This window comes from Phaethon lepturus, unplaced genomic scaffold, assembly GCF_000687285.1.
Source record: "Phaethon lepturus isolate BGI_N335 unplaced genomic scaffold, ASM68728v1 scaffold44197, whole genome shotgun sequence".
NCBI lineage: Eukaryota > Metazoa > Chordata > Aves > Phaethontiformes > Phaethontidae > Phaethon > Phaethon lepturus.
In genome coordinates this window covers 37,994-50,923 of record NW_010553416.1, presented here as the reverse complement: position 1 = coordinate 50,923, position 12,930 = coordinate 37,994, and the positions used below count along the sequence as shown (strand labels likewise).

The 12,930-nt window shown below is 47.3% G+C and overlaps 1 protein-coding gene across 1 annotated transcript; it reads left to right on the top strand.

Moving 5' to 3' along the window:
* Positions 1–4: 4 nt before the first annotated feature.
* LOC104624224 (inverted formin-2-like) lies at positions 5–12,589 on the top strand (the record flags this gene model as incomplete). Its single annotated transcript, XM_010291534.1, has 15 exons — positions 5–248; positions 1,550–1,695; positions 1,782–1,843; positions 2,453–2,555; positions 2,640–2,725; positions 3,261–3,361; positions 4,678–4,748; positions 4,862–4,969; positions 5,968–6,038; positions 6,672–6,792; positions 7,333–7,497; positions 8,184–8,286; positions 9,116–9,274; positions 10,293–11,042; positions 12,531–12,589. Coding segments are annotated over 15 exons (2,349 nt in total), but the record flags the coding sequence as incomplete, so codon positions are not given.
* Between the last annotated feature and the right edge of the window lie 341 nt (positions 12,590–12,930).

Below are 12,930 nucleotides of genomic sequence, written 5' to 3'. Positions count from 1 at the left end.
CCCTCCACCCCCATTGCCTGGCATGGGTGGCATCCCTCCACCCCCACCCCCCTTGCCTGGCATGGGTGGCATCCCTCCCCCTGCACCCCTCCTGCCCAGCATGGCAGGAGATCACGTAGAAGCTGTGGTGGTCTCCCAATTCAGCTGCCCTCTTGGCTTGGGCAGGCCTCCTCCCAAGACAGTGAAGACGCCAACATTGAGAATGAAGAAGCTGAACTGGCAGAAGCTGCCCTCCAATGTGGTGAGAGGTGGGTGCTTCTGGCATAAAGTCAGTGCTGCTTTAGGGGTGACCCAGGGGAGAAAACACTATTTTTGAGTTTGTCAAATGTGTTGACTCCATTTAGATACAGAACTTCCCTGATTTGCATTACATCTGACCTGCAGAGCTTAAATAAATAAAAGTAGCCTCAAACTACTGATATGATATGATATTATATGATATATGATATGATATGATATATGATATGATATGATATGATATGATATGATATGATAACCATTCCAACTGAATCAGTAGTTTGGAATAGCATATTTATAATAAAATAATTTGAAAGTAAAAGAAGGGAGAGGGATGGGAATATTTCCCTAATTCACCATGACTTGCCTTAGGCTTGAGTTCTCAACAGGCTCTGGTCTGGATTCCCCAGACTTTTGTTCACCAGTTCATCTATACTTGTATCTGGGCATATTAAAGTTGTGAGTAAGACTGCAGGCAAGGATGACCTCACAGTTCAAGAAGGACATTGAAAGAACTGGAGAGCCATGAGAATCATTGACTTGTCTCTTGATTTTTGGGTTACATTTCCCTCTCCTAGTGGATCCAAAGAAGAGCATGAAATGTGAGGAGAAGCCAGGACAGGCAATGTCAGCTTCGTCCTAGACAAGCAAGGCATCCACTGCAGGAAGTTGGCATAGCTGAAGTCTAAATAAGGCGTGTTTTCAGCCACAGGAGCAGTTAATTATTTTGTTTATTTCAGTAAAGACTTCTACAGGCGTGTTTGGGTGATTTGTTTTTACTAAAAAGATTTTTAAGATAGGGCAGTGGGAATTAATTCAAGCAGTCCTATAGCCAGCATTATACAAGAAGGCTTGGTTATAAAATGAAAAATGGAGGAAGGCCACAGTCAGAAAATATCCAGGTTGTGGCCAATCCCTCAGCTGGCATGCAAGGAAGCAAAAATAACATCAGCCATGGGACTAGAAAAGAAATGGCCAAGGTCCTTCTCGTGCTGCTCCGGTTTCTCTACCGTGGAGGAGAATGCAGTTGTATAGGGAGGGATGGGGCTGTAAGAGCCTATGTGTGCCCAGTGCTGCATTCCTTCACCAGCACATCTTGCTGGTGTAAAGCACCAGGTTTAATTATCCTTCAGGCCCTTTGGATCCTGCCTGTGGGACTTGCCCTTCTTCAGTAATTAGCATTTGTCCAGAACTAATATGTCTCTTCTTATTTCATTCATCTTCTGAGAAGTGTCCCTTCTGGCAACTCACGTTGCGCTGAAAGCCTTTCAGCTGTCCCTGTAGCCAGTCTGAACACTTTGTCTTTTTTCAGAAAGTCACTCAATGTGGGCTTCAGTGAGCAGCAGCAGCGAGGAAACTATAGAGCCCAATTACACAAGTATAGAGCAGCTGTTTTGCTTTCCACAAACAACCCCCAAGGAGAAAACGGCCGCACCAATGAAGGCGGAACCAAAGGAGGTGAGGAGGTCCCTCTCATTCTTTTGAATAAAGATCACTGCAGACAGCTCATCTAATATGAGATATCTTCTTTTTCTTTAATGAAGATCACATTTTTGGACTCCAAGAAAAGTCTCAATTTGAACATATTTTTGAAGCAATTTAAATGGTAAGATATGGGCAATTTTCCTGACAGCTGACAAAACTCTGAGCAGGTTTTGCATAGTATCTGAAAGGTCCTCTAGCCAATGTGCTTTGATGTTTGTGTTACTGAAACATCTAAACATTTCCCAGTTTGTCCTACCCTGTCTTTAAAATACTGAGTTTAGGGGTTTAATTTTGTTTTTATATACAACATCTCCATGCGTTGGCAAAGGCGTTACATCTCAATGTTACAGATAAAGTTGTGGCGCAGACTCTAAGGGTGACTTAGGCTGTGAGACACCTCTGAAGGTAAAATCTCTCCTCAAAACAGGGCCAATGGAGAAGTTAAGAATTCAACTTTCTTTTAACATAATCAAATGCCCAAAGGCAGAGATCTGAGCTGCAGGATTGATCTCTGGCCTTGAGTCATTTGACCAGGGTCAGAAAGAAAAGGGATAGCAGGGATCCAGGTCCAAATTCTAAGTTAATCATGGGGACATATCTTTCCATTTGGATTATTATGGTTCTCACTACGGAAAGCACGGAACGCTTGCAGAGGTACATGTCTCGGTAGCGTGTGATTGTGGAAGAGGGGTCTTTGGGTGACAGCTGACTCTGCTCCTCCTCCCTGCAGCTCCAATGAAGAGGTGGCTGCCATGGTCCAGAATGGGGACCGGACCAAGTTCGACGTTGAGGTTCTAAAGCAGTTGTTGAAGCTGCTGCCTGAAAAGCATGAGGTCAGGAGGAAAAAGGGTACCCTTAGTTCACAGAGCTGAACACGCAGTGCAGTCCTGCAGTCTTGATTCTTTATTTCTCATTAGATAGAAAACCTGAAGTCCTTCAAAGAAGAGAAATCAAAGCTTGCAAATGCAGATCAGTTTTATCTTCTCCTCCTTCAGATTCCCAGGTAAGGGTGTTGGTCAGGAACTTCAGCCCAGTCTTTTTCTGGGTTTACTCCTGGGAAGTTTTAAGTTTCTTTATACGAGCCTCACAGGCAGATACTGATGGACATAGCTGGTGGAGTCCCCCTTCCACCTTAGAGCCATCCCTTTCCCCATTACCCTTAGATGAAGGGCTGTTGCTGTCCCTCTGAAGTAGCAGAAGCTGGCCCAGACCCAGGGTCAGCCCTGCCCAAGGAAGCCGCGTAACTTATTGAAAGGCAGTGCCAAATGCAATGCCAAGAAGGGGGAACCCATATCTCGCATGGTGGTCAGTCTTCTCTTTGCTGATCACAGTGCATCGGCAGAAAGTACATCCCCACTGGTCCCCAAGTCAAGTGGCAGCACCTCGCCTCCCGCACCAGCCACAGACACTGTTTTGATGTGGATGTGGTTGACAGTGATGTTGTGGGGTTGCCAGACTTACTGGTGATGTGGGAAGAGGGCGGCTGTGCTGGCCAAGATCACAGTGCCTTTAAGCTTTGGATCACTCTCCGTCCCTAGCTACCAGCTGCGCATTGAATGCATGCTGATCTGTGAAGAGACCACCGTTGTGCTGGACATGATTCAGCCGAAAGCTGAAGCCATCCGAAGAGCCTGCGAAGGTGAATGACCTGACCTTATTTCTGGATCTTATTTATGACAGGAAGCTTTAAACCCCCCAAAATTCCCCTGGAGCTCTGCAATGATACTACCCAGCCCCAAAAAAACCTCAACACAGTCCATTCACTGGTTCACTGCAGAATACAGGATGCAGCTTTATCTGCAGCTATGGAGGCATCTCCACAGATGGTCAAAGCCCTTAACAGGACCACAGATCCTTTTCCCTCACCCTCAGCCCTCTTCTTCTGCAGCATATGTATTCCTCTGAAATACTTTAAACAGTGAAGTGTTGCAAGCTCGTCAGCCCTTTCAAAGGAGCTGAATTTAGACAGCGGAGCTGGCCCTGTTACAGCTAATTCATCCAGCATTATTTGCCATGTTAAGACCTTCACACAACAATTTTCTCTGCTGCCAGAAAAGCACACCCCAAAATTCCCCCAGAAAGTAGTGATGCTTTAGTTTTTCTCTGCCTACAAATGAAAGCAGAAGAAAAAGTTTGTTATGGTGGGCTGTAAGTTGCTGATGCTCCAATTGTCTGAGTGCACAGAGAGATTATGCAATAGGTTTTGTGGCAGAAACCCCGAGTCTCACTCCGCTGAGAGCAGGATGCTCTTCTTGGCACTGGCAAGTGCCGCCTGTCCTACAGAGCCGTTTCCCCTAACTCGTGCCGGGGGTTTCTCCAGCTGGCATTACAGCTGCCTGCTGGGATAAATTGAAGCTTCCCCCAAAAAGTGTCTTCCCTGAAGCCCAGTTGTCCTTTTGGAGCTGTTCCCGCCTCAGAGCTTCAGAGACCATACCACTGCAGCACCCTGTCTTAAAAGCAAGGACAGGGACTGTACCCTTCATGCCCTGATAATCACCTCCACCACACGAGACCAAGAACAGGGCAAGCGTTATCTGGTTTTAGCAGCTGGCAGACAGTCACAGTGCTGTCAATCTAGCTTCACAGCACAGCTGAACAGAGTCTGCAAAATTAAAATTGCAGCCCAATTACCCTCACCAACACCAGGGTAACTCAGGGTACTTCCAAGGAAGGCAGCGAGTGGATGGCTGTTAGTAACGAGGGTCCAACTCCATGTTATTGTCCATTAGGAATGAGAGACCAGGTGTAAAAAAAGAAAGAAACGTAAGTCAACAAAAACTTTTACAACTTGTGGAATTGAATCTATGTAGAATCAGTTTCTCTGGAGGTTGGGCTGTTGGACTGCAAAGCTGAAATATCATATTTGGTTTGGTGGAATTCAGAATCCCCATTTCAGTTTAGGAAATATTCTAGTTTAACAGAGGCTTTAGTTTAAAAGTCCTTTATGTTTTTCAGATCTTCTGAACAGTCATCGCCTGCCACTCTTTTGTCAACTAATTCTCAAAGTTGGAAACTTTCTGAACTATGTAAGGACTTCTTTTGTCTTGTCCTCCCCCCATTACAGTATGTGGATGATCTCCTTTAGGGTTGTAATTTGGGTGGACGCAGGAGTTACATCTGCTTTCTTTCTGTCTTGTAGGGAAGTCACACGGGTGATGCCGACGGGTTTAAAATCAGCACTTTACTCAAACTAACAGAAACCAAAGCAAACCAAACCCGCATTACGCTGCTCCACCATATTCTGGAGGTACCACTGCAAAGTCTTGGGCAATAGGGAAGGGGGAGGATTTTATCACGGGTGAACAATTTCTCCTACTCTACTTTCAGTTAATGCCGCACGCTGGTATTCGTATCCTCCCTGGCTAGCTGCAGAGTGTCACAAGTTGGGAGTGTTCAAATCTCTTAGGCTTTTGGAGGCTGCTTGTTAGAACTACTCAGGCAGCTCCTTATTTTAAGATTTGTTCTGCTTTCGTCCAGCGTCTTTCCCTGCAATGGCTGGAACTTCCTTTTTCATATTTGTGTAATCTATACATGATCAGCTGCAAACCACAGAGCACATGTCTACCAAAGCTGTCCTGGCTGGTCTGTACCCATTCAGCCTTTCTGCCTTTCCCCAGCCTCTCCCTTTTCCACCAGACTATGCTTAAGCTTTTCACATTCCTATCCAAGCCCCCATGGCTCTCTTATTCCCTGCAATGCTGTTTTTTCCTTTTTTCTTCATGGTCTTCTCAGCCATCTCCATTCATCAAGGTTCCTCCATACTAGTTATGCATGTTCAAGCCTGCTTTAGCTGGCAGTAGCTTCAGCAAGCACAGCCATGAGAGTAAATTATGCAAATAAGATTCAAGCCCTTTTGATACCCTCCTGGGACCACAGGAAGTGTCAGTCTGCATCTGCGTCAAACCACAGTCCTGCCTCCTCCCATCGTCAAGTAGGTGTCTCAGCAGAGAGTAGAAGAGCTTAGTGGCAGGTCAGCTTTGCTTTGAACTATGAGTATTTCTCAACGTTCAGCGCTCCTGTATGTTTTCATAGCCTGGGAGCAACGCCTTTCCTCTCTGAACGTGCCGTCCTGTTTTGAATGTGGCTCGGCTCTGCAAGGCAAAGCAAACTGCAGAGGGGGGGGCAGCAGCAGGACACGGCGCAGTCGTCTTTCCCAGGCACTTCTGCCCGTGCCTCTTCCTCCCAGCTTCCTCTCTCAGCTCCTGCCACACAGCAAATAACACTTCCTTCTTTCTTCCGCTTTAGGAGGTAGAAAACAGCCACACGGACCTACTGGAATTGCCAAAGGATCTCGAATATGTTTCAAAAGCAGCAGGGTAAAATTGTGTGTCACTTCCTTTGAATTAAAAACAAAGATAAATCCCATACACATCAGTAGTGTACCAGAAGTTAGGACACACGCAGCTGGTATAGCACATTAACAAGATGGCATCTTATTTAGTTTTGACCAAAATACTTGGTTGATGACTGTTGAAGCCCCTTTAATATATAATAGTTCTACTACAGCTGGAAACACTTAGGGCTGAAATTTGCAGAGCATTCAGCTAATGCTGCCTCCCAGGCCCTTCCAAAATCTGTACTGCCTTTATGGTAGCAGGAGCTTGTGAAGACCAGCTACTCAGAAGCATTTCTGAAGTGCCTTCAACCAGGGAAAGTGAGCTAATACTGACCTCTGAGGGTGGAGAACAGCCCTTTGAATGGGTGGACTTTTATGGGGGCATTCATCTACTCAAAGTTGTAGGTAGAGCTGGCAGCCTTTTCCTGAGTGCTGTGGAGGAAGGCTGTTTTCCATGAGCTCGGACTGTACAGAGATTTCAGAGCTCAGGTTTCAGGTCAGTGAAGTGGTGGCAACAGAGGGACAACCAAACCACTGGCTCAGACTTGTCCACTCTTTGGTCAGTGCAGGATGCTGGAGTGTCAACTAATGGGGGAGTTCTGTGTGATTTCAGAATTAATCTTGATATTATACGCACGGAGTCCAGTACCAATTTAAAGAAGTTGCTGGAGCTTCAGCGGAAGGTCTTATCGTCAAACGATGATGTGAAACAACAGTATGAGAAACCTATTCAGGTCAGTAATGGAGCTCCCTTATATCTCCCCTATTACACACACAGAGGCAATGCGTGGTACGTATGCAGCTGAGGAGGCTCATGAGAGGGTGGAGAATATTGCTGCAAGATATGCTCTCAGATTTGGAAATATGCTGTGATGTCACACAACCCATCAGTGTTTATTTGCCACCTCCACCCCAAACCTAGAAACCTATAGTCCCCGCCCCAACTGCTCTCACCCTTCTGTTGTGTTGAGTGAACATGTTCACCCTCAGTCTGGATCACCAGTGTAAACTCCTTCTCTTGGGATTAAGCTTTGCCTTGAGCTTTCCATGTCTTGCTCAAGCCACCCCTGTAAACTGGCAATAGCCCAGTCACCAGGAGCAAAGATCATCTGCAAATTTCAGTTTCTTCCCACCACATAAGCTCTGCTGGAGTTAAAGGCCAGGGCTCCAGGGCCCTGCTCGAAGCTGTTATGTTGACATCCTTTTTTCTTTAAGTGCACTTCACTCATTGTCCTCTGGATGGTGTTTTACTGTGTATATTAAATGCATTTCAGGATAGCATTGATGCCTCCAGAAAACTGGAAGAAGAATTTGAAACCATTGAGAGGAAGAGAGAAGAACTTGCAAATTATCTCTGCGAAGACCCAAGCAAATTGTCCTTAGAGGACATATTTAGCACCATGAAGACCTTCAGAGATCTCTTCATCCGAGCCCTGAAGGTTGGCGTCCACACACATGACGCTGAGCATCCCTAGTGCTGGTGCATGCCTCTGCTCCGACAGACGGGGGTGGGACAGGCACCCATCTGGTGGGGGGGAAGATGTTGGTTACAGCCTCCTCTTTTCAGCACTTGGCGCGAGGTCACCTGGAGAAGGGGTGTCTGATCCCTGCTCCACTGCATCCTCACGTGGTGCTGGTGCTCCTGGCTTGGCCCAGGCCCTGGTGATTTGTGATTTCAGTGCAGCTTTAGCTGCAGAGTCACAAAGATGCTTTGGAGCCAAATGTGTAAGCTTTAGAGGAACGGGCTTACAAAATTTAACCCTTCACTCCATCCTGAGCAAACAGGCTCAGGAAGGGGATGTATAGTAAAAAAGCCACCAATTAAGAGGAAATTGTGGCTTCAGCACCTTCCACTTTTGCCTCAGCTGAAGGTCAGGCAGAAGATCTGCATGCTGGTAGGTAGCTGTGTTAGGCAGATCACTGCTGCCACCTCCTACTGGTATGTAGTGGTGTTCCGCTCACCCTCTTGGCAAGACAGCCCTTGCTGCCCATTTTATTTATTGCACAGGATAAGGCCAGAGTTTCTCTTCCTCCTTTTGCAACTACCTGCAGATCATCTTTCCCTTCACTGACTTTTCCAGCAGACACTTAGCCAACCTTCTTATGTCCCGCTGCCTCACTGCAGGAAAACAAGGACAGAAAGGAGCAAGCTGCCAAAGCAGAGAAGAGAAAGAAACAGCTGGAAGAGGAAGAGGGGAAGAGACAGAAGGGAGAAAATGGAAAAGTCAGTGAGTATCTGAAAGGGCTTCAAGAAAGAGAGATGGACTTGCAATCCCAAATTGGCTCGGAGAGCTGACAGGAGCTTTTTGCTGGTCCTGCTTTAATGGACCAGTAGTAATTTATTTTGTGGATTTCCAAGTGCTGGCTGACTAAAGGCTTTTAGGTGTCCTATAGCCATAGCTGAGAATTGACTTTTCACAGTTGCAGCTGGGCAGAGAAGTTAATTTTAGGTGTGCTGACTGAGCAGCGGAGAAAAAAAAAATCAAATTGAAACATTTCAGTTAATTTTTTCAGTTTCTAAACATAACTTTTGAATCCCAAATCTAATGAGAAACAGTTGACTTCTCTCCCCGCCAAAATCCCCATATGCAGTTGAATAGTCTCTCTTTACCAGAGACTACTGACATCCCAAAAATCTTGCAGATAACTTAAATCTGCTTTTCTCTGGATGAAAACAAAAGGCACGACTGAAAAGTACAATTGGAAGAAGCTGAAAGGAAGAAAAATCAGCATCATTTTCCCTCCGCCCCCCTGCCCCCAACACGGCTAGCAAACAGGAGGTCTTCTAAGGTCTTGGTGCAACCAGGCACAAGGACGGGCAGAGCCAGTGCCAGTGGTGCCAGCCTGTGGCACCCAGGCTTTTGGGGAGACCCTCTGGCTTCAGCCAGGACACGCTGCTGCAGGGGCACGGAGCACGGGCCACTCCCAGGCCTTGCTTTTGCCCAGTGGTTGCTCGTATCGCGACATCCACACCTGCCCCAAGCAACAGCATCACTGTAAAGCGTCCTTCTGCCCCATCTCATGGGCAGATTTAAAACCTGTCTCTCTCTATCCCAGTTAAGAAGGGGGTGGTGAAGCAGGAGGAGGTGTGCATCATTGATGCGCTGCTGGCCGACATCAGAAAAGGGTTCACGCTGAGAAAGACAAAGAACAGATACGAGTCGGATGCAATTCCTAAAACCTCGCCTGCGGAGAGCCCGGAGGGGAGCCAGTCTGGTAAGGACACGGAGCGACTGTACCTCAGCTATTCATTCCCATCTGCCCCTCAGCCTGAGCCAAGCACACAAGCAAGAAGCTTTCATGTTTGCATTTGGGGCATTTTATTTATAGGACGCTCTGCAGCCAGTGCTGTGGAGATGAGGAGCAGAGAGCCCTGAGCTCTTGCCGGCCAGGTCTGCCCCGGAATTGGTAACAATTTGGAGCAGCGCAGCCTTGCACCCATGCTGATAAACCCTCTGAGAGGCACGGCCCACGGGTCAGCCGCAGAACCATGCTGATGGGGCACTGGTGTCATCCCCACAGGAGTCCCGTTCGTGCTGTCGAGTCTCGGTAGCACAACTTGTCACTGCCTTGGAGATTGCTGTGCCCTGTCTTGGTCTACACTTGGGAGTCTAAAGAAGCGTTTAAAAAAAGATTAGAAAACTATTTGCAGAAGGAGCCAAGTCATTTAGGTGCTTGTTAGGAGGCAGCCCATGGGTTTAGCCTTTCTTTGGTCTCTTGACCTTGGTGTCAGTGCAAATTGGGTAAGTCCAAAGGTCACTGGCCTACCACAGAGCCTGACCTGTGCACTGTGGCTCTCCTAAACCTGCTCAGCAAGGGCAGGATTAGGCTGGCTGGTGGGCAGTTTTGAAGTCCACATGCAGCCAAGCCAGCAGTCCCACCTTGGTTCAGGACCTCGCAGGCAGGTTCCCTCTTCCTGCTGTAGGCTTTCAGGCACCCTTGCAAGTCCGGGGGCTTCCATGGAAATCAGCTGGTTGGCAGCAAAGACACATAAATAACCTGCTGAAAACAGAACAGGGGCTTTGCTGAGCTGGAGACTTGGAGTCCAACCACAGGGAGTGTAAGGAGGGAAGGTATAGGGAGGATAAAATGGTGCTGCCTCTCCATTGCTGCTTTACGGTCAGTGCATCCTCCACAGGCAGCTACTTGCTTGTAACCTCTCCCAGTGGCAGAAACGCCTTGGTTCCAGGTGCGACTCTGCAGCTGTAGCTGATGGCATGTTTTTTATTTAAAGGAAAGAGCATTAAGGATCCACAAGCAGCAGGAAAGCAGATCGATGATAAGACCAAGCAAAACAACGATGGTCATCCCTCAGAAAGCACTCCCTCCTCAACCACTGCCCTGAGAGAGATGGGTGGAGATGTTACAAATGCTCCAGCCTCAAACCAGGCCTTATCTAAAAACAATGCTGGAGGAATTTTGCTACCAGAGTCCCGGACGGAAAGCCCCTCAGTAAGCTTGGTGGAAGTTGATGGGGCCAGTCAGCCCATGCCAAGTGCTGGGATGGAGCAGGCAGACAGCTGGGCAAGCCTCCAGCCAAGCACAAAGAGCAGCTCCATTGCCTTCTCCGCTGCTAACATGGGCACAGGGATAAGGTTTGTAAGCAGCAGTTCGGGCACTGCTCTGAGAGGCCAACTCAATGGATCCATCTCAGAAGGCCAGGACAATGAATGCCCAGCTGACGTCTCGGTGCAGGTGCCAGAAACCCGGCTGAGTGAGACAGGAGTGGACCCTGGCAGCGCTCAGTCCACTCCCTGCGATGAGGCTCACCAAGCAGAATCGAAAGAGATGGCAAAGGAGAATGAAGATCCCGGTACAGACTCACTGTTGGATACCTCTCAAGAGAAGTCCTTCTCGGAAGAGCCAGCCACCGATTCCTCTTGTTCGGCAACACTGCCCCCAGGGCAAACTCACGCTGACAGGGAGAAGCAGAGGCCATCTGGGAAACGGAGGAAGAAGAAGAGGCACAGCAAAAGCTACTCAGGTAGCCTATTTCATCTCTAGCCCTCGGGGACTGAGTTAAACTGGGGAGGCTCTCATATATTTGTATCTATCTGTTCCTCCCCACTTCGAGGTCCAATGCCCCCTGCCCCTCGAGCCATGCTGTTTCATGGAGCTGTTTCTTTTTTTAAACCTGAAAGAGATTTAAAAAGAAAAACAGAAGCATTGTTCATTCTTTTTGACATTTATAAGTAGTTTATAAAGGAGCAATGATGAATCAATAATTAAAAAGCCCATTACGCATATGCAGTAAAGATGGCAATAAGCACATCTGTCAAGTGTGCTAAAGACAGCTACGAGGCATGGTTATGTGCAAACAAAAGCTCCATTAGACTCCAGAGCAGTGATTAAGAGTAGTTAATACTGGGTACTTAATCAGCGATCACCCCCTCTCAACTACTTATAAACACATAAAACCAGCATCGTAAGTGGTGCTGTGGGGTTGCTTGTTTTTTCCTCTGCTAAGCCTCGCTGCAAGAGCATTTTGCCTGCAGTGACTTGAAAACGTGCCCCAGGGGTACTTCAGGTGGCTCCTGAACATGAGGCCCTCAAGCCATCGCTGCAGGGTGAGGTGATAAAGCCAACAATTAAAAAAGAGCATCTTGCTGATGCTTGTGCGAAGGATCGTATTTGGCCAGCTGAATCCATCCATCGCACTGGGCTCCCTCGCTGGTGCCGGGAGAGAGCTTGACCACCAAAGACGTGGAGCCACCCAGGCCTCTGCCTCATGGTGAGCATCCACAGCCAGTCCCAAACCTGGAAAGTGTGTCCAAGTCCCACAAACTCTACCAAGCTGAAGCTACCCTTGGGTGGGTACATTAATCCCACATTAGGTAGAGGTGACTCCTAGGGAAGACATATGAATCTGTCAGCCTTTAGAAAGATGCAATATACTGTCCAAAGCCTATTTTCTGCAAGGTCCTGGAGTCAACAAAATGGGCAGAAAAGTGGTGGAAGTCTCTTTTCATCAATGTTTTATGTTTTTCCTTCCAAGAAAGCTGGAGGAGAAAGGAAAGGAGGGTTTAAATACCCACTGCTGAGAAAGACAGCGTGGGTTGAGCATCTACCACAGAGGGACTTAACCTTGTACTGCCAGCATGCCCTGGGACTGTAGTTATTTATGTTTCTAAATGTGCCTCTTTCCCCTAGTGAAAAAACAAGCCTCATACCAGAAATGGTTTCCTGGAGCAGCGGTTCCAAAACTTGCTTCCCAAGGAGGCAGCAGGAGGAGCTGCAGCAATGGGAGCACGTCATGCTCCCAGCTGTGGCGATGCTTTCCTGACATCTGAAATTAGTATTTCTGGCTTAAGGAACTGATCCCCCAAAAGCCACAGGGCTCCCTGGGCATCCAGGGATGGCATCTCAGGAACCTCTCTACTACTAGACAAAGTTTTCATTGTAAAATGTTCCCTGTTGTTACCTATGCCTTGCCATGATCAGATATATTTAGTGTCTCTCTTTTGTTTAAAAGCAGAGGTTGAGACTGATACTGGAGATAATAAAACAAAAAAAGGTTGTGTGGTACAATGAGGTACGTAAACTCACAAAGGTGTTTTTATGTGAACTAACCACAGCATTGGGACTTTACAGACCTAATCAGTATTCATCATACCAGCTAAGCTTTTTGTCTTTGTGTCTAATCACAAATACATGTAAAATAAATTTGTTGCTCTGATTTTTACTCTCCAGGGTATTGATCTTGCGTTGAGTGGAGTCAGTGCTGATCTCCCCTTGACACAGGGTCACAACCCACATGTCTGCCCTCTGTGTCAGCAGCCAAACTGCCTTTCCCTGCAGATAATTAAAAGCCTTTATTCTAACCAAGTGAATCCAGCTTCATGTGATAAACAAAGTCCTTGCTTTGATCCCAT